The sequence below is a fragment of the Anoplopoma fimbria genome, chromosome 20, assembly GCF_027596085.1.
Source record: "Anoplopoma fimbria isolate UVic2021 breed Golden Eagle Sablefish chromosome 20, Afim_UVic_2022, whole genome shotgun sequence".
Taxonomy (NCBI): Eukaryota; Metazoa; Chordata; class Actinopteri; order Perciformes; family Anoplopomatidae; genus Anoplopoma; species Anoplopoma fimbria.
The window spans coordinates 9541249-9567360 of NC_072468.1; the positions used below are offsets into that span (position 1 = coordinate 9541249).

Sequence of the window (26112 nt, forward strand, 5' to 3'; positions counted from 1 at the left end):
TAGTATAGTATGACTACATATAGTGTACTAAAGCAGTGTAGTAATAGTGTAAAAACACTGGAGAACGTGACGTCACTCGAGGAGTTTTTTTTTGCAAGAATATTTCATTGTGCTGTTTAAATCAGCCGAAAACTGACTGAGGTTTGGCCTGAATTCAGAATCGCTGGGTATCTCTATGCAGGACGGGGCAGACGCCTGTGTGATGTTGGACTGTTTGTTTCTGACAGTAACTCGCCTCCTGGAGGTTAGTTGGCTCTATCACCCGATCCGGCTCTCGGTAATGAGGTCTGGAGTGAGGGACTTAAGGTGATACAAACAAAGGGGTAATGAAAGACAGAAGAGGAGGGGGCTGACGAGGAAGGCGAGGCGGGAGGTGAAGGTAACTGGCGGTGAAATAATCAGCACCTGTGTGATCGGCCGCTCAGACATTCCATTGGTGTTTTGTGCGAAAGAGAGCCATTCATCAACGTATCAATAAAAATATGGAGCAGATTATTATTGTGTTTGCTTACCATAGCCCTCCCCCATCGTAAATAATGGGTCTGCCGCTGCTGCCTGTATTAATTATAATTAGAATGCTGATAATGTGTATGCTCTTTTATTACGGGAGCTGAATCAATTTTACAGTCTTATTCAGCCACACAAGGTCACACCAAGTTGCCAGGGTGAGAGATGGCGCTTTGTACGGCCGTTTCTGCAATCAGAGCCGAGGGGACGCAGGACAGAAGGAAGGCCCAAACTGGTCAGAGAGATGTCTCAGCATCTTTAACTACCATGAACTTTTTACTTCGGCAAAAAGCAGATTCACGAGAGAGGGAGAGCCTCTTTCACCAACATTCAATGATATCTAGTTTATTTTTAAGATGCTTTAATTGATATTGTTTGGGCCACTTAGGCGCAGAGGAGCTCCAAAAAATGCTGAAGAGCACAACATGTTAAGTAAATCATTAGAGTTAACCTCTTTGCAAACAATTGCTTATTAACACATTCAGCAGATGTGTGTAACATTAATTTTGAGTCAGGTTTCTTCCTTTCTTTTGCTCTCTTTTTTAGCTCTGTTTTGTATGTTTGGGTCTTTAGCTTGCAAGCTGCTCCATTAAAAAGGCTGCAGTTAAGTCCAACCTAATCACGTCCAATTCAAGTCTAAGACCAGGTCGAGTTTGAGTCAAAACCGGGTCCGAAGGCAGTTGACACCAAGTCAAAACCGAGTCCAGAGCAAATCAAGTCCTGTTCAAGGATCATAGGCAACGGTGTCTTTGCAATACATATATCTACAGATACGTTAAGGAAGGGGCGGAGGGGCTTTTCCTTTTTCACACATCATGTTGGTAGAATAGGCAACGTTCTGAAAAACAAACACAGGACTTTCACCCAGAAGGCTGCTGTTTGTGTCCCATGTGAAACCAGGAGTCAACATTGACTTAGTTCAACCTACTTTTGTACGTAATTTATGGAACAAAAAATACTATTGTAACGCAAACTACAGTCTTTTTTAAAACTATCCAATTAGATTTGTGGCCTAAACAGGTTCGGCACTGATCGCTCGTGTTTGTGACCTTCATAGGAGAATGTTCCAAAAATGTAGCATTCACTTTTTGTAAGATATCATAAGAACCGCTGTACGAGGATCTGTTGAATTAAGTGATGCCTTTTCACATGACACACATCCATTGTGAATGTAAAAATATAGTGAGTATTGCAGCCTTCAAGCTGTTTGGTGACATGTCACAATTCTGCTTAACAGGGATTCACACGTATTATAGCAATGTCAGTGTCACTTATTTCTCTGCACATTGTTACTTTAATTGGCACATGTTGTCAGAGCACACGCCAGGAAGGCAAAATGCTTTTTCACCAGTACGGTTGTTGGTGGGTTGGTTTGCATTTGTTGACAGTTCACAGGAGAGTGTGTGTTTTGTCCAAATGTTGAATCTCAACTTAGTCTAAATTCATAAGGCACCCCACTGGCTTGTTCCTCTGTTTCCCCCATCCTCGCGAGTCGGACTGTCAGATGGCCCAACAACAATGGATCTCACCGGCCTATCAGCCGGCTCCTACCTTTATGGCTCGCTGCGTGGCTTTAAAGACCGGATTTAGCATGGCTTGGCAAGGTTCAAAACCAACAAACCATGCCACAGATTTTTTTTTTTTATCTGCATATCTGTTTGTCCCATTTTCCCATTTGAAATGCATTGCGTTAAAGTTACATTAAACTGGTCTCCTCCCACTGTGAGTCCAAGAAGACCACAGCGGTTTGTTCCTAATGTGTCTTCTCAGTGAGTCACCTGTTAGAACAAATAAGCTCATAATCTTTACAATAAACATGATCACCCTAATTAATGTTATGCATACACTGGGATTTGTCCAATTAGAGACGCATATTTATAGCCATAGGATGCCGTGTTTCCAAATAGCTACATGGATTCGTTGCTATTAAGAGCAGCGCACGTATTTGTATATAATGCCAAATTTGCATTTCATGAATCGTCTGCTATCAGCGAACAAACATTTTACATATTTATTTTTCTATTGCCTCATCTCGCACCTTAATAATTGGGTGTGCATTTCCCTTTCTTGGGTGAGTTGTTGTATTTTTTTTTTTTGCCTGCGAATGTTAAAATGACCTTGTGTTCGTCTGTGAATGCGTGCATCTGTCATGAAATTATACATTCCATCAGCCCTCATTGAACTGGGCATTGACTCCGAGCCGCAGACTCCGGCTCTGGCAGTGAATCTTGATTATGGATTCTGTGATATTGTAAATGACTTGCGAATCCCTCTGAATGTTTCGGATTAATCGGTTTGTGCAGATGTGGTTCCCTTTTTCTTTTTTTTTTTGGAAGGCGCCATCTTGAACAGTTGCTCATTTCCATTCCGCCATCACATTCTGCATACAAAGCAGATTCACAGATAGGTAATCCTTGTAAGGTTTTTAGAAGACAGGTTATTAGAGGATTGAGCGCTCAGTGTGTGTGTGTGTGTGTGTGTGTGTGTGTGTGTGTGTGTGTGTGTGTGTGTGTGTGTGTGTGTGTGTGTGTGTGTGTGTGTGTGGGAAATTATGTACATTTTTTAAGTTCGTGACAATGAGCTGTGTCTCAAGGCAGGAGACATAGTAACTGTCTCCTTTCACTTCTCACCTAACAACATCCCACCCCCTTAAAAACGAGCACATAACAGGTTCCCACACACACACACAGACACCAACACACACACAATCTCCACCTGCTCCCCCTTTCTCCCTCTCCACCACCCAGAATTCTTTGAGACGCCTGAGGCTAAAAAGCTGGTTACTCTCCCCTGGCTCGCAGCTCACAGCTCTAGATTATTCCTGAATGCCAGAGCTGGTCTGCCCCCATCATCCCGCGAAAAAGCCCACCAACCCGCCCCCCCACCCACCCACCACCACCCGACCCCGTCTTAGACCCCAGCTCTACCTGTCACCTGTCAGACGCACCCCACCTTTAAGTGGCCAGTTATTTTTCCGTCGGTTTTTAGATGTCTTTCATATCATGGCTCATTAAAGCGCAGCGCAGTAGGCAGCGTATTTACATAGGCTACCGGGGGAGGTTTTAATTTGCGTCGGTACAGAGCATGACCGGAACTGAGGAGTGCAGCGCCAAAATGACTTTTTTCACACGACATCCCTTCCAGCCCCCCCCCCTTTTTACCGCCACCCTCCCCTCCCTCATCCGTTCCCATCTGAAAACATGTAGCTGGGCGTAATTGCTCGAACGGGGGCACAAAGACGGAGACAGAGCCGTCACTGAGGGAACCGGGGGCTTCTCCCAGGCGACGGACCGGGAGGCCAATCAAAGCCCGCAATGAGCGGTCCGTGGCTGTGATCATTCTACTGCATATATACCATTAGTGTCTTCAGAAAAGTCCCAACTCTTTCAGCCGCTGTGTAACTTCCTCGTTTTTTTCCCCCCACTCGCTTTGTCTGGCTGCTACGCTCATGGCTCAGTCCAGAATCCGACTATCCTGCCATCTGCGGCTCCACTTTCATCCCAGCAATGGCTGCGTTTATGTTTGTTTAGTTAATTAGAGGATATTGCTCACTTTCAAATTGATACTTTAATCATTGAGTTGGAGGTGAGTTTTAAACGTATTTAAAGCAGCAAAGAGTTGATTCGCATCGTTTTGTTTCACATCTTTAGAATGGTTCTCATTTTGTTTTGCTTGTCTTTTTTACAGTTTACAGTCAAAATGTTGGGCTTTACTTCCAAATTATGCTGTAATTCCAGTGTTTTCTTTAAACAGTAACTATGAAAGAGTTTTCCATGTTTTTTATTTGAGGGCAGGGGAAAGGAGGCCCCTCTGCTGAATAATTTACATGACAAGATAGTCAAGCTGCCAACTTCTGCAATTCTATCTCTGACTGCGCGCGGCAGAGGAATAACGTAATTTCCCTCAGACAAGATTTTCAACACAGATTCGCCCCCAAAAAAAACAGCAGACCTTTCCCAGTTCGCACGCAGAGACGCCCCGTATCAGTTGGAGATACCATTATCACTCTCCGCTTCAAGATTCTGTTCAAAAAGTCGCGGAGGGATGGAGGCTAATATTGTCATAAGATGCTCTGTGTCACTCCCCATTCTCCCCCTCAAAAAAAAAAAAAAAAAAAAAGAAAACACACAGCACTGGGAGACTCAGCAGTCCCAGAGTCCGCTCCTCAAACATTTGCTCTCCTCCCACATCTCTCCGAGGACCCGGCCCTACAAACTGGCTCCTGCGGATGCACTCCAAATAGCAGGCTGTTCATCACGCAGTGTAATAGAACAGGCTCATTCCCTAGCTGCCCCCCCCCCCCCCCCCTCCCCTCCACGTCTCCTCCCCCACATCCACTGATGCTCCTGCTGGCCCTACATCCCATCGCAGTGCTATGATATCAATCAACAGCAACGAGGCTGGCTCCGGCTTCCCCATCATCCACCCAACCCCTCCGCCCAGCCAGGCGCCACACCCCAGCAAAAGATGGCCAGGAGTTGCCATGCAGGACGGATGGACTCACGGACGGACAGACAGACACGTGGCCATGTGATTGCAGTGTAATTTTGGAAAGCATATTGTCTAATTTCGCCATCTGTCCGGGAGGGAGCGATGGCAGCGTGGAGCTCATTTGCCGTCTGCTTGCTTTATTGCGGCTATACAGAACAAGTTTTTGGAGCGGGATGTTGGTGGCAGTCCGCTGGAGCCGGGAGGCGTGTCGAAAAAACACAGGCATCAGGTTTACCGCCACTCCATCATGGGCGACTGTGTGTCTGACATCCAGAGGCACAAATACCTCCGAGTGAAACGGCACATTCAAAGCTCTGTTGCTTGAGTAAGTTAAAAATGCAAACTCTAGAGTGTCCTCTGAGAACAAGTTATGAAAACAAAATAGTTTTGCACTCTTTGACAGTTCTAAGTCGTCTCTCATACCACCAGGCCATTATGAATTTGGTCCAGTTTGCAGCGAATGGTCATATAGACACACACACACACACACACACACACACACACACACACACACACGAGCGCTCTCGCACATCGCTGTCACACATTGTGGATCACGTCTGGTTCAGCTGCTCCTTGGCTCCGACATTAATACAGAGCAGATTGGTGGAGATCTGCAGCCCTTGTTGTTTGATCTTTCCTCCTCTTGCCACATTTCCTGGCACTGCCCCCCTGCCACACCGCGTGGCGCAGGCAGGACTGGCATGGCCTCAACGTGCCTGCCAGGTTTGTTCTCTGTCTTCTTCCCCTTCCAACTTATTCCCTTATGCCCGCTCCATGGATTCGGTTCTGCAAATTACAAGAGCTCCCCTACCCCCAGCGACAGCCCGGATTCAAGAGACCTTCAATCCGCCAGTTTGTCTTCTTCAGAGAGGAGCGATGCTACCTCGGCCCGCGATGTGTCTCGTTTTTCTTTTTTTTCACACCATAATTGTCCTCTGCACTGAATTAGGTTATTGTCCTCGTTCTCTTTTCCAAGTTGAGCTGAAACATTCGCCTCTGAAAATCCCTTTTTTGGAACAAGTTATCCCCCCACAAGATATTAGAAACATTAAGCTGTTAGGCCATGACTGAACATAAGATAGGGACCAAGCTTCACCTGAGAACAAAAGTCATTCCTTAGCCAACAGCATCAAACTTGAACAAACACTGTATCATCTTATCACGACCTCCCCTCACATTTTCTATTTACTCAGGTCCGTCATTTGGCCCGTAATGCCTCAATAGAGAAATAGTTTGAAAATCGAAATGTATGAATTAAAAGCAAATACATCTCAGAAGGTGAAGGCAGCATCAGCACCTCCCGTTTGATCTGAAGTATTTGTATAAAGAATAATGTCTCTAAGTGCCGAACAATGGCGTCCTGTCTCTCTGCTGTAGGCTGTGATCAGGATGGGCGGGAAAAAAAAGAAGAAAAGAGCACAAGATAATTTGGTAATAACGTTGACGTTGAATTTGCACGTCCTATCTGCCATTTTTGTTTCAACAATCTGCCTCCTCTTTCATGAATCGGCATCAGATCTCAGCCTTATCTCCCACCTTTTTTTCTATTTCTTTTTTGCGTTAACCACTTCATTTGTGACTAATGGCATACGCGCGATCGTTATCGCTCTAATTTATTCCAAGTTTAAGATGAAGGGCCGGATAAGGTGCGAGAGACAATAAGTTGAAAAAGCCAGTGTGATGCCTCAGTTAATGAGGCACATCATCGTTTTCTTTTCTTTTTTTTCTTTGGGCCCGCCGGGGTCAAAAGCAGAACGCATGCTGATTGAGAGAGAAGGGGAGGAAAAACTGAGATGGCAATTCAGAAATGGAGAGGGAGAGAGAGAGCAGAGAGGGAGGGCGAACCAGGGGTTTCCTTCAGCGGGAATCAGCTTTTGAAGGAGATACGAGATCAGCTTTGAAATGGAAGATGGAGATGAGGGTTAGCTGAGGCCTCCATTGGAGACACCGACTCTACATGGATACTGCTGATGTCTCTGCTCAGAGAGCTGCACCTTCTGATGGACAGCAGTGTATCAGAATATGTTACTGTTCGGACTGCTCATAGCACTGTATAAGTATAGTTATAAGCAATCATACATATTCATAATGCTTAATAACAATAATAACACACTATAAAGCACTAGGTATCAAAATACTTCATAACTGCTGCACGCACTTTCTTATGATTTTTTTAGGATATTATAATTGTCATTGGTGTAATAACATTATAATCATTGTAATCATGTTATAATGCATTATAATGTGATTATAAGCTACTCTATGTGGTCATTTCTTGCTTTAAATTAAGTGAAAAAATTATTTCACAATGTTTTGTGTCCAGTTATTGCATAGATTTAAAAAAAGTCACCTTACTTAAAGCAAACAATGACCACTTAGAGTAACTTGTAATCACATTATAATGCATAATAACTGACATTATAATGCATTATAACTGACATTATAATGCATTATGAAATGTGAGCTTATAGGTCCCTTTAAAATGTGTTATGATTATTGTTATAAAGCATTATGAAAGTGTATTAGTTGGAGAACAGGTCCAGATGTTTGGACTAATGCTCAAGCAGCATTTTGCCATTTTAAGTGACCTTAGTGACTTTTAAGTGGTTTGCACCTTAAAGAGACAGTACACATTTTGAACATGTCATGAACACATCTCAGTTAAAGCCTTAAAGCTACCAGGGTTAAAGTTGTTTGTATACTCATAGTTTGCCTAAATATCTTTGAATCAATTTCTTTGCATCAATATATATATATATTTTTTAAAAGGCGGCGAAAAGAAATGTATAACTAATGATGAACACCTCACATTGGTTTGGCTACTCTTCCCTCCACGGAAGAATTAAGAAAAAAAAAGATAACTCTCAGGAGTGAACACGGTGTCTCCTAATGCGAAAAAACGCTGGGGATCGGGCCTGTCTCTCAGGCCTCCTGGGCAACATATGGAGCCCTCCAAGTTAGTGCTCAACTTCCCAGCGGCTGTTGTGAAAAGTGCCGCGCTAACTGCAGCCCTCCGAGAGCTAATTAGAAACCCTTGTGCATAAAAAAAAAAAAAAAAAAAAAAAAAAAAAAAAAAAAAAAACCTTGCTTGGAAGTTGCTGTGGGGCCCAGCCACGGCAGGATCTGTGCTGCCTGCGAGATAATAAACAACATTTGCATATAATGTCAACTGTTTGGCAACCTTCAGCGATGGCCCAGACGCTCTTGTGGCAGCCTTTTGAAACGCATCGATCAAAAAAAAAAAAAAAATAACAGTTTGGGCAAAACGTCTGATCATTTACAGCCTTTTGTATGTGAGAGAGAGATGTTCGCATCTATTCAAGCATTTTTTTTCTATTAGAATTCTGGATGCCTAAATCCTCCCTAATTATCGCTCCCACCCTCCAGTGGTTCAAACTTGTGATTTGTAACAGATAGAAAGAAAAAAAACCCACATAAGAGATCCCCGACAGTACGCATTTAGCTGTGGAGTAATTAAGCTGTATTAGACTTCATTCATACCTGCCAGAGTGTAATACCGCGCTGTTACACAGTGACGCTTTCAATTAATGAAAACGTCGGGAAAAAGGCGGCGTGCGTCTGGGATCACCATGCCGGGGTCTGGCTCCACTGTATTCATCACCGCGCTGTAAGCCAACACAATTACACAGACCTAACATAGTAATTGCTACGTAGCAGCTCTTACAATGGCGGCGATGGAAAAATTACCTTGACAGGAAACGGGGAAACGGAGGAAGAGGAGGGAAAGGAAGGGGTGAAGGGGTGAAGGGGGATGGAAAAAAGGCGCAACCTTTTACCAAACTGTAAATCATGCTTCACTTTTAAGAGGTGTCCGGAAAATAAATAATGTCTGAAAGTGCAATGATTTCAGTGATTTAGGGGGAAGCTTTTGAGAAGCGTATTACTAGAGGTGACAGCCGCTGGGAGATAGGCAGGTTGTGTTAAGAGGAAGGGATAAGAGGCTATGACATTATGTCTGCAGGGTTACGGTGTCAGAGTCGAGGCGTGAACCACCATTACTGGATCAATACTTCTCAGTTTTGCACTTATCTCTGGCCCCGATGGTTAGCAGCAGCAGCTTTTCTGGATATACACAGGGACTAAATGCCACTACTGAGGGAGGGAGGGGGGGCACACCTGCTCCAACGTCTACAACTGGAGAGGGAACAGGAAATGCTCTCCGCCGGGCTCGGTGAATATAGGACAGCACGGTATTTTTTTTTATCCAAACAGGTCTTTTGATTCAGTGTGTTTTTTTCTCTGAGTTGCTGTGCATTATTGTGCTTCGTCAAGTGCCGCCTCTTTAAGGAGAGCGAGGTCCATCCTAAAAGGTACAAAGACAAAAGTCGAACGCATGTCATCGCACGTGGGAACAAAAAAAAAAAAAAAAAAAAAAGAGGAAACATTGTCACAGTCGGGGAAACAAGGAAAAGTGCGCACTTTCAAGTCTTTCATTAAACTTCTGAAGCCTCTGAGTTAATCCTTGCCGCACGCAGAACAAAAACTCAGCATTCAACAATTTAAAAAAAATTAAAAAGCCAAGAGAAAGAGAGAGAAGAGATGAGGAGGGGGGGGGGGGGGTTGGGGACTGGCCTGATCGCTACATATTCATATTCCTATGCAGGCGTTATCACTTAAAAGGCTTTCTAATTACAACAACAAGACAAAAACTCCTTGGATTCCTTCCAGACCCGCTAAATGATAAAATAAGCTCGCGCTCTCTCCCTCCGTCTTAATCTCTGCAAAGCACCTTGGAGCCTCATCTCCCAAATACAGGCGAATGAATGTGAAAATGCCATTTGGAGATGCAGGTGTGACATTTGATAAGAAACTTCTGGATTAAATATGTTCTGCTAATGAGGAGCCCGGCTACCCCATCAGGGCAAACTATTGGTGGGATTGTGCGTGCGCGCCGATAACGCTGGCACGCGCAAACAACCCAAATTCATTATTAATAAACAGCCGCGGTCCCTCTCTCTCTATCACGCAGAGACTCTGGATCCTTTACGGTGGAGAGGCAGGGATGTCGGGTCTCATTAGGAGAGAGGGGGGGTAAGGGTGTACGAGGAGGGGTAAGGGTATCGACTGTTTTCATATTTAGCTGTTTTGGGGGCTTTATTTTCGTGTGTTTTTGGGGAGGAGGGGGATTTCAAAGCCGTATGTTAATGGCGCATTGAATGTTGGAACAAAAGGGTTGAAAGTTTCAGTGGGGAATCTGGCAGTGAGTGTAATATTCTCTGGCTATAGCTAATACGTGGGAAGAGAGGGGATAGCGGGCTAAGCCATCGGTGCAGCGGACTGGGAAGTCCCTGGCCCCAGCTTGACATTTATAACGATTTGGCGAAGATTAAAGCCGCATTACTGCTGTAGTCCATAATGTGGCCCTGTAATGAGGTGCGAGTGCATTACCGTCCTGTGGAAGTTAGCAGGCTTTTTCAGACCCTTTTTTTAACAGGGAGAGACACAGAGAGAGAGAGAGAGAGAGAGAGAGACAGTGACGTTGGTCATCTGCGGTGGGAGCGTCCGAGGCCTGCCAGTTCGGAGGCTGAGGCTGCCACCGTTGAGGACTTGTCAGTCTAAACCAGCTTAGTTCAGCCAGCCAGCAAAGTGTCTCCGAACTGACAGGCGGCACTTTGTTACTCGGACCAGTAACCGGAGGTCCATGTCTGACTGCCGCCTGGAAATATTTTATATTCAAATAGAAATTACAAATGGACTGTGTTATTTCAGGCACAGCGTACAGCAGTTAAAGGTGCACACAAACTCATACAGCTTTAGGAATTCTGCCAGCACTCTGTTTTTGACAATTACTATTTTGGCCTGGTGGCTTTATTTTTAGTTATTTATTATTTTTTACAGTACACAGAAAAAGAAAAAAAAAAAGGACAGTGGTTCCAACTCTAAAGCCAGCAACGGGAAAAATGAATATTCTAAAAAGGTGTTAAAAAATGCACGCGTTATCTGCAAAAATAAAGAAGAAGAAAAAAACACACACAGGTAATATTGCGTTGGCGTGTGCAAATGAAGGTTGCAGGTGTCGTCCGTCCATTTAAAACGCTCTTTATGATGTTAATTACTTGTTAGCGCAATTTCCCAGCCTCCGCCATCAAGCGTGAGAAGTTCAGAGACCTGCTGTTAGCTGGGAGTCGGCGCCGTGGCAGCGCTTCAAGAGCCCCCCGAACAGGACAGCCGGCGATAACGAACAGGTGATGGGGCCTGATGATGCCTATGGCAGCAGGATATTGCGGAGACAATTGAATTTGTGTGTGGGTGTGGGGGGGAGGGGAGAAATGAATCTCCTGGACAGCGTATCAAATGTTAAAACAACACACATTGCATGCAATTTGCTTATGCGAGAGGGTGATAAAGTGTGCTTATTTAAAAGATAAACAAAAAGGAGGGGGGGGAGGGGTGATCTCGTGCAGTAAATTGTGCATGTGTGGTTTTTTTCCCTATGAGTAACGCCAGAGGTTTATAGTCCCAGACAGAGGCAGCACTACTTTATGGCTCCTCTGTTTGGGTGATAGCAGTATTTATGATATTGGAATTTATGTTGTCCCGTGTCCACACTGTCTGCATTCTAGTGCTGGACCGTATTTAAATGTACTTCAGGAGATTCTGTGTTTGGATGATGTCAGCTTCAGCAAGAGGTCAGATTTGTAACCCCCTCCCTCCCTCCCTCCCTCCCTCCCTCAGTGCTCCTCGCAGGAACCCGGCCCTCCCAAGGTTAAACCCCGACAGTCCCAAGTTTCAGTCGAGGAGTGAAAGCCACTCTAACAGAGAGGAGTTTCATCTCCTTGGCCTCCTGCTTCAGCTAATCTTACCTCCCCCCCCCTCCTCCTCCTCCTCCTCCTCGTCTCTCCCCATTGCAATGACATTTCCACTCCGGCTCCTCCGACTTCCAACTGGACATATTTGCTCTCCCTCGCCGTTCATGTCGCGTTAAGATTTAAACGGCAAACATAAAATGTGTGAGATAACCTGCGAGAAAAAAGAAGGAGAAGAAGAAGAAAAAAAAGCTTTGGAGAGACTTGACTCCCAAACATTATTTTAAAGACCAGATCTGAGAGCTCCGGCGCAGCAGTCGCGAGCGATTATCTGCTGTGATCCCTCCACGATGCACCAGAGTCATTCATCTGCCGATCCCCCCAACACACACCAACACGCAGCCCTATGCAAAGGCAGACCCCCTAATCATGTCGACACCGTGTGTCAGCGCCGCGGATGAGCAGGGCCTAGAGATGAAGAACGGCTCTGTAAACACAGGCAGCCCAACCGCCCCCACCCCCCAACGCTGCTCAGAATAAGCAAATGGGAAGATTTAGGGATTTTGTCGGGGCCCAACTTTGTAGCGTCGGCTCAGGGTCCTTGTTCCGACGTTTTCCGGGCTGCTGCCTATGGGATATTGTTCTTAGCTTATGATGTGCTGCGTGCCGCCCGTTATAAGCTGTGTGTCTTCTGTCAATAGTATTACACCCCCCCCCCCCCTTACTCCTTTGGATTTAACTCTTCAGTATCCCACACATATTGTCTACATATTCTGCCATTGACCTTTGCTGTTGACCTCTAACATTCAGATAAACCACTAGAATCTTTACGAGGGAACTCTTATTATACGGCTGCAGACATTTCTTTTTTTTTTTCTCCATTCGACCTCATTGAGTTCTTTTTTTTTTTTTTTTCCAGCACAGTTCGATTATGAACTATCATGACAGACTAGTAAATCTAGCGTGCATCAACGGTGTGCGTTCCATAAACAGGCCAACCCAATTGGCTGCATCAAACGGGATGTATATTAACGAGAGTCAAGCGTTCTCTCCTGTCAGGATTCCATTATGGAGCACGCTCCCACCCCTTGTTTTGATACAGCGGTAATTTAAAGACCGATCTTAATTGACTTGTTGTTTTTTTGTTTTTTTCATCCCACATGTCTGTCGGAGCTTGCGCATGCACCGCAGCAAGAGTCTTGTTCTTTATTGGGCCACACACAATGTACCGAGTTCAATTTTACCATTCATAATGAATGCAGCCTCGCCATTCAAATGCAGCCATAAGCACACAGCAGATAAGAATTTAATTAAATGTAGATTAAAACCAAACAGGAAAACACACTGGCTGATAATTTTTTATCACGTCCCCTGGTCATATTTTTTTTTTTTTTTTTTTTCTCTTTCCACCCACCCCTCCCCACCCTCGTACTTTCGACTTGTTCTTCCTTGGGCTACATCTTTTCAGCTTGCCAAAAGTGGCGAAACACCTCACACATCTCACCGTGGCGCCGCCGAGATTGTGTAAAATGCAAAAGCGGAGGGGCGGTCACACGATTAATCAGAATCCTCGCGTCTGGGGAGGATTGAGGGAGGGTGAAGGAAGGGGGAGAGTGTGGGGGGCGGGGGGGTGTACAGGGGTGCAAGGAAGGAATTAGTTGCTTCATCCCAAATTTGCATCGTATTCCAGAGGACAACCCCAGCACTGTAGGCAAGGGGAAAACATATCTTGCTCTCTGCAGGAACAATTAAATATTATTTTTTTTCACGACAATGCTGAATAAATGTCACCTTCAGTTATCAAATTGTCCATACTTGCTAAACATGGTGTAACCAGCGAGTGCCTGGAAAGCATGCCCGAGCAGGGAGAAAGCACTATTTTAGATGTGGACCGCAGACTCAGCTAACGCGCTGTAACACACATTCAGGAGCTGTTCACCTCGGGCACTAGTGGTGTGCTGAAACTCCACTGGGGATACCAGTGAGGAAAAGAGACAACTGCAGGGATTTCCCCACTGTTGAACCCGGGTGCTCGGTTACATATTAAAACACATTATTTCATTTAAAGGTTCGTACTCTGCTAGCCCCCGTCTGTGGTGTGTTTTAATTATCATGAAAACCAACAGAAAGGCCTTCTCAAATATCTGAACGCAGCCTCAGTGTTAATGCTCACCATTTTTTTCCAGAAGAAATACATTAATTTCCCACCATCTGGTGGACTTATCATGTAGCATATTTCACTTGCATCCAGCTTTTTTCTAACAGTTTCAGGCAGCTGTTTCTTAGACGTCTACCTGAATGACTTGAAAGATATATTCTGCTCTTCAAATGTTTTGGTTTTTTTTTTTTTTTAATCAGAAGGGACGTTCAAATCTTCTGCACGCACACACACACAGATTCACAGCGATATGCTCACAGTGAAAAAACTGGATGATTGTAAATTGTCATTTTTATGACCGTAGTAATACGAATGTCGCTGCAGCAGAGAGGTTAGAAACGTGGTGTTTTTTTGTAACATGGCGGTCGAGGAAGGAACTCGTGCCATCCCGTGCCACCTCCACAGCGGCTGACACCGCCACTCTCTGCCTGCCTGGCTGGCTGTGCCCGCGGCCCGCCTGCCCACCGCGCCGGCGCTGCAACTCAGTTCCACTCTATTACCCTCACGCAGGCGATTGGCCTTTTCTGTGGGGAAAAGAGCAATTTCCTGTCGCAGTCTGTTTGATCAAGTGCTAAACCCTTGTGATCAATAGAGAGACAGATGTCGGCTCCAGATGGCCGCGTGGTGATACCTGGGGCAGCGCGGGGGCTTGCCAGGACGACAGAATGGCAATGAGCAAGGGCAGCGGCTGTGCTCCCGACGCACCAGCCGCCGAGACACAATGTGACAAACGCAATTAGGCCTTTTAGCCGCCGATTATTTATTTCCCTCGCAAACCGACAGAAAATTTAATTAGCGCATACTTTAAGCAATATGTAGAATTACAGGGGTGCAGAGACAGAGGGCATGCTGGGATGTTGCACCGGTGACTGGTGTGTGTATGTGTATGAATGTGTGTGTGTATGAATGTGTGTGTGAGCATTGCTGTGCTGTGAGCACCAAATTAGCACGCCTGCAATGAGCCACAGAGGCACTTTGCAAAAGAGAAATGTGCGTGTTTTTTAAAGGCACAAATCAACGAGTGTTCATGGAGGAACAAACACTTCATGAATTCCTTTCCTCAGATCAATAATGTTGAATTTCAAAATGGATGACAGGTGCATCTCCCTGGCTCTCTCTCCTTCTGGAGAGGGAAAGAAATAACTGCCAGCACCAGAAAGCCAAAATAGACCTTTCCAGAGAGGATAGACAGAGGAGGAGAGAGGCTCCCATTTTTTTAAACGGCAGGCATTTGCATTAGGGCTGGCATTCACCATACACCCCCCCCCACACACACACACACACACACACACACACTTAAAAACACACACAGACTGGCAGGCCTGGCCCATGTGGCGTGGGGCCGGAGCCATGTTGGAGGAACCACTGAGGCGCGTGGCGATGGCGCGCCGTTCTCTCCCAGGACAAACCGAGCTCACCGGCGCTGGCCCTCCGCCGTTCACCTGCTCCCGCCGAGGCATGATGGGTAGAGGGGGACACGGGCCACGGGGCCGCAGCTGGAGGGGGTGGAGGGGCAGGGCCCGCCGTGGTGCCCGACACACAGCGGCGCCCTGTCACGATTGGGGTCTTCTGGTCCCATTAGCAGGGCTCGGTTCAGGACGGGGCCCCCCCCCCCCGACCAGCCTGCCGCCGCAACGGGGGCCCGCAGTAAACACATGTCGACCGGACTCAACCGGGACGCAGGCGGCACTACCCGCCGAGAGGGGGGAAGACGGCTAATGGAGTGCTCGGTGGGACGGACCTGTCCAAATAAAGAATAAAGCGGCGTGGAGCGGAAGAGGAGCCAGTCAGAGTGGACTCTGCTCGGTGTGGAGCAGGGAGGAGCCGAGTGTGTGAGGCAGCTAATGAGGGAGAGCAGCTCTGTGCTGGACCAATTTGTGGCTGTTATTGTCTCAGACTGACAGCAAAGAACTCACAATATAGAACGTTCGAATAATCCTGGATAGGTCGTATATTGTTCACGGGGGGATTTTTATTTGTTTTGATAATATGTCAAAAATATATTTGTTTTTTAACTTCTTAAAATATTTTTTTTTAAAAATCATAGTAAAACAGGTGATTAAATGTCCCTCAATTAAATATCAATACATTAGTATGAATTGAAAACATTGCATTACACTCTAATATAGCTGCTAATTCAAATCTTTTTCCCCACTCTCCCTCTCTCTCAAAATGATTACAACACCATTAGCAGGCAAACATCCTCCTGCCAGTGTCGTTCTCACTGTAGAACAAGCGTCTCCAGAGACTACAGCCGGAGATCTTTTCATTTCAAAGTGAAACGTTTTAATTTCTGTCGTTTTTTTTTTTTTTTTTACACAGCAATACATTTGCTGAATCACTGCAGTTTTCTGTGTGTTCAAACAGTTCATGAATGTGCGCCCAATGACATTGTTCGGGGCGCGCGCTGCTTTTAATGTCTTTGTTGCCTGTGAATGTATGCACGTGGAGGGGAGCGGCGTGCGCGTGGCTCCCCCTGGGAGGTTTTTTTTTTTTTTTTTTTTTTTTTAATTTGTGGATTCTGACCCGCGTGCCATTCGCTCGAGGCCATCCATGAGCTCTAGGTCTGCCCGGCTAGATCTGCAAAACAAATTAAAAAAAAATAACACTTGATGCTAAAATTAGTGTTGTCGCTGCAGTGCACGAGGAGGGATACATCTGGGGTTATTTATTTATTTATTTTGGGGGGGGGGGGCAAGACAAGACAAGTCGGGGCTCTGTAAACACATATTTACTGAAATATATTTATTCCTCTGGGACATGAGGTTTTTTTTCCTGCTGCAATTAGGACATTTTATAAATATAAATATGTTGAAAAAAAAAAAACTCTGGTATGCTTAATTACTGCAATTACAGCAATGAATCGACAACAGACACACAGATTATTAGACATAAAAATAGAAACAAAAAATCAGAGATTTTTAGTCCCACGTTCTTAAGCACACTCGACGCAAAGATCACCTCAAACATGAAGTCAGAAGAAGGCCAGTTTGATCCGCATACGTTCCTCAGGAGAGAGGAGGTCTGTAGCACCTGCCTGCAGACCGGTGCCTGCTCTGTGCTCTGCCATGTCTGAGGCGCCTCTGCATCACCACAGCAGACACACACCGATCCACCGGGCTGCGGCTGGAGCATGAGAAGAGCGCCTCCTGGTGGCCGGGACACGAAGCGATGAGGAAGGAGGAGGAGGAGGGATAGAAGTGGGGAGAGAGAGAGAGAGAGAGAGAGAGAGTCAATCTGTGTCAGTGCCTTGGTGAAATAATAGTAGAGTCAGCTAATTCTAGTTTAGTGTACCGTCAATAATAGTAAGCTTGTTTGACCCCGTGAATGATGTGCCCCGCTCGGGTCTAACTCAGCGTTTTCCTCCCTCTCTCTCTCTCTCTCTCTCTCTCTCTCTTTCTCTCTGTTTGCTTGTGACGCGAGCTTGACAGCCATGACTCACCCCAATGTGTGTTTCTGACGTTCCGGGGAAAAAAAAAACCCCAAAAACGGTCCAAATATTAACAAGCATTCATCAGGAGGCTTTTTTGTTTCGAAGCTCACCTGTCTGCCGTCAGCGGGCGCAGGACCTATATTGTTCATCCGCGGTTTTAAGGTTTAACAACAACTGCGCGGACGCGGCTGCTTGCTATTCGCGGGTGTGAGGGACGCTCGCTCCCCGTGTGACCGGGAGGAGTTTGGGGAGCTGATGTGGAGACAAGAGGAGCAGAGGTCTTTAATTACAACCCCTCTCTGTGGCTGCAGGCTTCAGGCGCCACTAGCCTCACTACGCAATTAAGACCAGCAGTTAATAATAGACAGAGAAGACGACTTAAAGGAGCAGGATGAACAAACGGAGGGGGGGGGGGGATGAACACCAGGGTCGACAAAGAGAAATTAGATGTAGATTTGAAACTTTAAAAAAACAAAAATATGTATACAATGGCACATATTCTCTCCTGTTTCTCAAAGTGCTTTATAACACGTGACCCATTCAGGTAACGCCAAGGGGGGGGGGGGGGGGCACTGTTAGTTTTACCCAGAAGCCCCATTCAGCCCCTCCCAGTGATATGAGGCTGCGACGCAGTAATGGCCTCTGCAGCGGTAATGTGTTTGGACAGATGGGAGAGAGGAGAGTGCTGATGTGCTTAACTACGCATTTTACAGCTCAACTATTAAAGAGTTGTGCTGTTTACACACCAACATTTTTTGAATACCTGTCTTCAGGCCAGTTTAATTATCCGGGCCCCTTCTGTTATTTATTTATTATTTTTTGTTATTTTTTTTTTTAGTTGCCTGCTTTGTTGTCTCTCAGCTTCTGTGCGAGGCGTGAGAGATTTGTTTGCGGCTTCATTAAGATATGGTGGTCGGCGGCACGGTTTGCAGGGAGCCCAAAAAAAAAATATATATAAAAAAATATTCCTGCTCAAGTATCTCATGCTCTTTTCTCTCTGCCTCTCCCCTTCTCCCCCCACCCATACATACACAGATACTGTACACATCCGTTTTTTTTATAAAGTCATTTAAAGTGAGCAAATTAAAAAATGCCCTGTGATGCCTGCACTTTGAAATCTCTCAGGGCTTTAGGCGAAGGGGAGGCGACACACACACACACACACACACACACACACACACACACACACACACACACACACACACACACACACACACACCCCACACACACACACACACACACACACACACACACACACCTCGGAGTCCCTGTGATTCATCCTGAGACATTTGATTAGTTTATAAGTGCTTATAGAAGGAGAAAAGGGGTCTGCATTATAATTTTGTTTCATGAATTCCCTCATATGTTCATCTTCAACTGCATGTTCAAATGAAGCGTTAATCAAAGGGGAGGAGAGGAGGAGAGGGCATTTAGCCAGCAGAGCCATAGTCTCAGGGCCTCGGTGAGCCGGGTGGATATGCCATTGAGAGACTGCAGGAAGCAGTGGTTTTTTTTAATTATCTGGACTACGTACAGGATGCCGGTTTTTGATTGTTTTAATGAGGCAGCTGGCCTATTGTCTCCCTTTAATTCCTCCATTGTTTTTAGAATATGTCATAGTTCTTTATTCTTTTATCAGGTGCTCTGCAGGAGGATTCAGACAATAGCCTTCGTTCCAACTGCATTGGCCACTGCACAAAGGCGGCTCACTGCAGACAGTTAGCAGGCAAACAAGTGCAAATCGCGAGCTGCACTTTTTCCCCTCGGCCTTTACCCCAGTTTCGCCACTCGAGCTTTTTTCAATGCTTTACGCTCCAACTCTTGACCCCTCCCGGCTCAACTCTGTCACTGCCATTGTCGTCGGCGGCTCACCTGCGTTTCTGCGATTTAAATCACCTGTCGTGAAAACAGGCTGGCAGAGGGAAACAGCCATGGCCAATCTTTCCATTGAGCTCCTTCGTGGAATGTGAACGACTCGGCGCCGACTGTTTTCTATGCCTTGCATCTTCTTATGTGCATGATGCATGCACTGTAGGTACTTTGATTGCAGTTGATAGAGTGCAAACTTGCAGATGTTACGGCTGCACAATCACACGTTTGCATATCTAAGTTTTAGATTCCTAAATGTCTTGTGTGTGAAGTTACAAGTCAATATATATATATATACACCCATGATGTACAAAATTGCAGTAAGACCTGTCAAACATCTGAGAGAAACAGCTATGATTTTAAATTCTGATGACAACCTATGGTGTAGTTTTTAAACCGTAATCCTGCAGCCGGAGCACATGTATCTTACTAGCTCGTCTTGGTTGAGTGACTGTAACAAGTGCTGCCTCAGTGTTTTGTGTGGCTCAGTAAAACTGGGACATGCAGTCCTAAAAACTCACTTCCAGCATTGCTCGCACACAACAGATGGATCTGTAGCACTCTTGGCTGAAGGGATGCAATCGGAGTGCATAAAAAAACGCAGTAAAAAACATTTAATCGGCTTCATTTCGGCTGAGGGAAAGCGAACAGCATCTTTGATTTGGATTGATCCAAAAAAACACTGATTTGTATCTGAGCGTCAGCGGGGCCTCGTTCATAATTCTCTTTGTAAGCCGAGCGCGTGTGAACTAAGAGATCCATTCAGAGGCGAGAAACTTTTGTGGCTGCGACTGCGATATATATTCCCCGCCATTGTCGCTGGCAGTTTGTATCTACCTTGATGGTAACTTGGGCAGACAGTGGAGGGGAGTTTTGTTATTTTAATTAGGAGATAAAAATTCAAAGGGCCTCTCCAGGCAGTGTGTGGTATGACAGAATCAAAACGATGAAGTGGAGCGGCCTGAAGTGTGCGTCTCGTCACGGCAGATTGGCCGACAGATAGGAGCTGCTCTTTAAAGCAGCGCTGACATGCACACGCAGGCACACACACACACACACACACACACACACACTCACAGGAAGGAAGCCTGCACACAAATGGGACTTTGAAAGATAGCATATTTTAATACTATTTCACTCCTTTGACACGTTTGTGCTGGTCTAATTTCCAGCGCTTCACCGGCAGATAGGACGGGGCTGGTGAAGGTTTTAATCAAAACATGTGAAATCTGCAATATTCAATTTGGAATTAAAATAATGGGGCAAGTCCAAAACGGGAAACTTAACGATGATTTACACATAAGACATGTGGTAATGGTGTAAAGTCATGGTGACTGTGTTTTTGTTCGACACAGAGCTGCACTGGAGCACCTTCCCTTCATCTACAGGGTGGTTTTAAACATGAGTAATCAGTGTTCCACGTGTGTGTGTGTGTGTGTGTGTGTGTGTGTGTGTGTGTGTGTGTGTGTGTGTGTGTGTGTGTGTGTGTGTGTGTGTGTGTGTGTGTTGTCTTTTCTAGCCGAGTCTCCACCCCCGCCTTCATACCTCTCTCCTCAGGACTCTTTATTCCACATCAGCCGGGGCTCAAAAATCACACGTCCCCTCTCAGCCTGACACTCCGTCGCCATGTTTGCACATCTTTGAGAGCCAACAGCGCGCTTTAATTAATTGTCCGGCTTTTCCTCAGAAACAATGTCCTAATTCTGCCATTTAGCAGGAGCGTATCATGGTTTGTTGTTATCTCCCCGGCCAGATTCCTGTAAATAGTCACATTAAAAACTTTAATCTCTTCAATGGAAAAATGAAGTGCAGCTGAAAAGCCTGTCATGTGCCGAGATAAATATTATCTAAGCTAAAACCTTCACTCTCTCCACCCTCCCCGCTTCCTTCCTCCCTCAACCCCCCCTCTTCTCTGACTTAATGAATATGTTCAGAAGATTTCAGAGGAATGCTTAATCCCAAAACACAACAATCTAATAATATGAAGGACCTGTCTCAGTGTTCTAGCTGACAACAGCAACTGTAGGCTACAGTTTACCCAGTTGAGGTTTGCCTTGCGGCTGGAAAACACGTTTTAGTGACAATTATTCACCTTTGCTTGTGTAGTTTTGGCTAGATTTGAACCGATTTTTTTAGTCTAAGAGATTTCTGCCTCCACGACAGATCGGTGGAGGTGAATGTAATTTTATTCTAAGTGCTCATAGCATTGACATTGAGGTGTCTTTCCAGAAACAGTGTCTCCATTTCAGACCTCACTGCAAATATTTTTTATTGGAACTACATCAAAAATAGCCCTCATGAATATCCAGTAATGAGGGCACTGATTTTAGAAATACGTGTAGCTGTGGAAATGTTTGAATGTGATTCTTCCAATGCTGTGTGAACCACAAACGCCATTCCACTGTTACGCAACACACCGTTGAAATGCTGAGTTGAGGAGATTGAGTTGCACCCAAGGCGCACACAAGTATGAGTTCTAACGTTGCATAACACCCTGACATTCAAGTCCGGAACGACTCATGTTTACATGCAGCAAAGCTTTTCTTTTTTTCTCTCTTCTCGCAGCAAGCATTTAAATGTCTTCCTCCCTCTCTCCGCTTTGTCCAGGTGGCCAACTGTGGTGCACCACCACCAAGAACATGATGGAGGGCGAGGAGCTGGTGGCGTTCGCCGTGGACTTTGACTCGCGTCTGCAGGCGGTGAACCACATGTCTCTGAGCGAGGGCATGTACCCAGCCAGGCTGCTGGACAGCATCCAGCTCCTGCCGCAGCAGGCCGCCATGGCGTCCATCCTGCCCACCGCCATCGTCAACAGTGAGTGTCCGTGCACCGAACAGGAGCGCGGGGAGCTGGAACCAGACAGGCTTTTGTTTAGACACGCGTGCATGCTCTTGTTCTCTCACACACACACACACACACACACACACACACACACACACACACACACACACACACACACACACACACACACACACACACACACACACACACACACACACACACACACACACACACACACACACACACACACACACACACACACACACACACACACACACACAGTCCGCAGCCTGCACTCAGTCACCTGCTTAACAAGGAGCGTCGTCTCCGCCGGGCGTAGATTAACCCAGATGAGTCTCTGCGCTGGAGATAAGAGCCATCGACCTTCAAGTTTTGGGTTCACATAAACACACCGCGGCTCGCACGAACGTGTTAATTGCAAAATACACGCCTCATGCAAATAGTGTGTTTGTTTACTTAGCGAGGGCTATCTGGGTTCAGCTCGACAGGGAGGCTTCTGTAAGCAGATGGTCCAGTGTTCTTGTTTGCCCTTGAGAAAGGGCACCAACCGAGTGGTAGCAACACAGCGATATGCAGCAGCTGAGGATTTGTTGGAAAAGCCTTTTAACGCGGGCTTTGAGAGTCAGAGCTGTAGAAGTGGAGACGGAGGAGGAGTGTATATGTATGCCTGCATGTGTGCAAGCTCTTTATCTTTGTGCATGAATATGAAAGTGCTGGATTTATCCTGATATCATGTCCCCTTTGTCCCCTCTCCGTCCCCCCCTCCAGAGGACATCTTCCCTTGCAAGGCATGTGGAATCTGGTTTAGGAGCGAGAGGAACCTGCAGGCCCATCTGATGTACTACTGCAGCGGGCGGCAGAGGGAGCCAGAGACAGTGGTGGAGGAAAACGACAACAGCCCCCATCAGACGCCCAACATGTGTCCCTTTCCACAGTGCAATAAGAGCTTCTCCGGAGCCAGGGCCCTGGAAATGCACTTGAGCACCTCACACAGTGGTGAGTGAAGGATGGAAAAAATCTTTGTTTTTATATAGTCTGTTCTTGATGATGGCTACTTTCAATACATTTTTAAAAGAAAGAAGGTTTTAAAAGTGTTTTAGAAAAAAGAAAAAGACAAGGTTTTACACAGGTTTAGAAAAATGTCGTTTCTTTTCAAAAATATACATATCCTCCTGTCAGCTACCACAGTTGACAGTTTATCCTTGAGCGAAAAATATATATCTAGTGGAGGGGAATAAGCTTGGCATAATGCATGAGCGTTTGATGGTTTCTACAGTTAACTCTAAAGGAGAAGTGGGAGGCGAGATTCTGAGCATTTCTCCCTTTTATCTCCTTCACAGGTGTCAAAATGGAAGAGAGCCTCCCTCCTGGCACCAGCTTGAAATGCACAATCTGTAACTACACGGCAGATTCTCTTATTACATTCCAGCATCACATCATGTCTCACCTGTCACAGGCGGCCTTCAGATGCAATCACTGCCATATCAGCTTCCAGAGCCACAGGGAACTCTTACAGCATCAGGACTTACATGGGCACGGCAGCAAACTTCACAGGGAAGGCGACGGCACCGAGCATTCCCCCAGGGGGCCCGAGGAAAGCCTCCAGCAGCAGCAGCAGCAGCAGCAGCAGCAGCAGCAGCAGCAGCAGCAGGCCCGCGCTGAGCTGGCCAACAGGAAGGATGCTCTGCTGGGGAGTCCCAAAGGGACCCTCAACAAGGAGACCAGCACAGACGGAGAGGCTGACAAGGCTGAGAAGAAGCCCATGCTGTCTGTTCAGAAGGGAGAGGCCCACCCAGGCAGCAAAGCCAGTTTTTCTTACACTAGGATCAAGTCTGAGCCCTCCAGCCCCCGGCTGGCCTCCTCCCCTGTGCAGCATAACATGCCTACATTTCCCATGGGCCCCTTCTTGTCTCAGTTTGCTTTCTCCCAAGACATTTCAGTAGTCCCGCAGGCTTCTGAGATTCTGGCTAAAATGTCAGAGCTTGTTCACCGGAGGCTGCGCCACGGAGGGAACAGCTACCCCCCTGTCATCTACAGCCCTCTCATGCCCAAAGGGGCCACCTGTTTCGAATGCAATATCACCTTCAGCAACCTGGACAACTATTTGGTCCACAAAAAGCACTACTGTAACAGCCGCTGGCAACACATGGCAAAGTCACCGGACTTCTCCGCCCTCTCGGATAAGGTTCCCGAGGCGGTGAGCCCCAACAGTGGTCACAGTTCTGTTAGCATGTTGACCGGTTGCCACCCTACAGACGCCGACAACCACCTCATGCAGTCTGCATGTCTGAACACCAATGTTTTGGACATGATCAACGCTGGGGCCAAAGGGCCTGAGAAGGATCTAGCCGGACAGGTGAAGAAGGTCTCTACCCCGACAGGTGCTGAGGAGAGGCTGAACGGCAAGCAACTGGAGGGGAAAAGCCCCAGTACAGGTTTGGTGGAAAGTGACAATGACCCAAACAAGACAACCTGCGAAGCCTGCAATATCACCTTCAGTCGTCACGAGACCTTCATGGTCCACAAGCAGTACTACTGTGCCACGCGTCATGACCCGCCCATGAAACGTATGTCCAGCAACAAGGTACCCTCCATGCAGAGAACCATAAGGGCCCGCAAGCGCAGGAAGATGTACGAGATGTGTCTGCCAGACCAGGACCACCAGAGGAACCCTATGGGTCAGGCAGGTTTCCTCGGGGTTCCTCCTATGAACCCTTGTACATCCCAGGAAGCTGTAGAGAGCCTAGCAGACCGCTTCCACCCGCGCTGCGACATCTTTCCCGGCATGGTACCCAAACACCTGGAAGCCTCCTTGACCGTCACTAAACCTATTCTGGCTCCCAAATGCAATACAGTGGAGCAGCAGGAGCTGGACGCCCCCATTGATCTCAGCAAAAAGTGTTCGCCTGTCTCCGACAAGACATGTAGCTCCCCAAAAAGACTGTTGGACTATCACGAATGTGCCGTGTGCAAGATAAGTTTTAACAAAGTGGAGAACTACCTGGCGCACAAACAGAACTTTTGCCCTGCAACAGCCGCCGCCGCTGCTGCCGCCGCCGCCGCCGCCGCTCAACAACAGCCACAACAGCAGCAACAACACAATGAGACTGGCAGCCTGGAGCCGACCATGTTCCCAGATGTGAAGAGCGAAGGCAATAACAACCCTGATGACGTCTACGATAAGAGCCCGGGCAAGTGTGAGAAGAATGGCAGTGGGAAGGGGATGGTGCAGAATGGAGGCATGTTCCCCCCTCACCTGGGGAACGTGCCAGGACTCAAGCCTTTTGCTGAGCCCCAGCTCATCCCATCAAAAGACGAGAACAAGAATATGTTTCTGCCCCACTGCCTTTATCCCGGAGCAATAAAGAAGGTGAAAGGTCCCGAGCAACTATCGCCGTATTTTGGGATAAAGCCAACCGATTATGTGACCGGGGGACCAGTGATGCAGGGAGAGCCCAGCGAGCAGGAGCAGAGCGTTAACGGGGGAGGAGGCACAGGAGGAGGAGGAGGAGAGGCAGGAGCGACCAGAGAGCCGGCCCAGCAGCCTGCTGCTAACGGCTGCCCCCACCCTGGCAAGGAGCCCCTTCCCCTTCTCCCCAAAAACCGGGGCATGGTCATCGTCAACGGGGGGCACAAGCCCGAGGAGCGTTCGGGCACAGCTCCACCGCAGCAGGAGAATCAGCCCCAGCCAGACGGCCAACCTCCTAATCCGTCACCTACGTGGGCCGGCGAGAACCAGGCCGACTCCAACGAGAACATGTCGCCTTCCTCCAAGTCTCCGGGCGAGGAGGCGGCGCCCACAGCCAACAAAGGCGTGAACGGCTCTGGAAGTGGCAAGTACTGCCGCCTCTGTGATATCCAGTTCAACAACCTGTCAAACTTTATTACCCATAAGAAGTTTTACTGTTCATCACATGCTGCAGAGCATGTCAAATAAGTTGAGAAGAGGAAGACGTGCTCATCTTCTCACTCCCACACCTTTTACCCCCTCCCCCCACCCAACTTTTACCCCCTTTTTTCCTCCTTTGTTTTGGTACACTGTTGTGTCTGGAATAGTGCATCATGCAGTGCTAAACGCTGCTCGT

The 26112-nt window shown here is 46.8% G+C and overlaps 1 protein-coding gene across 1 annotated transcript in view; it reads left to right on the plus strand.

The window, feature by feature from the left end:
* The window catches only part of zfpm2a (zinc finger protein, FOG family member 2a), a 120826-nt gene extending 94793 nt beyond the window's left edge, over positions 1 to 26033 (plus strand). The window contains exons 6-8 of the mRNA XM_054621880.1: positions 21833 to 22039; positions 22796 to 23023; positions 23368 to 26033. Coding sequence (XP_054477855.1) covers positions 21833 to 22039; positions 22796 to 23023; positions 23368 to 25964 — 3032 coding nt within the window. The 3' untranslated portion in view covers positions 25965 to 26033. The remainder of the gene's footprint in view (positions 1 to 21832; positions 22040 to 22795; positions 23024 to 23367) is intronic.
* The last annotated feature ends 79 nt before the right edge of the window (positions 26034 to 26112 follow it).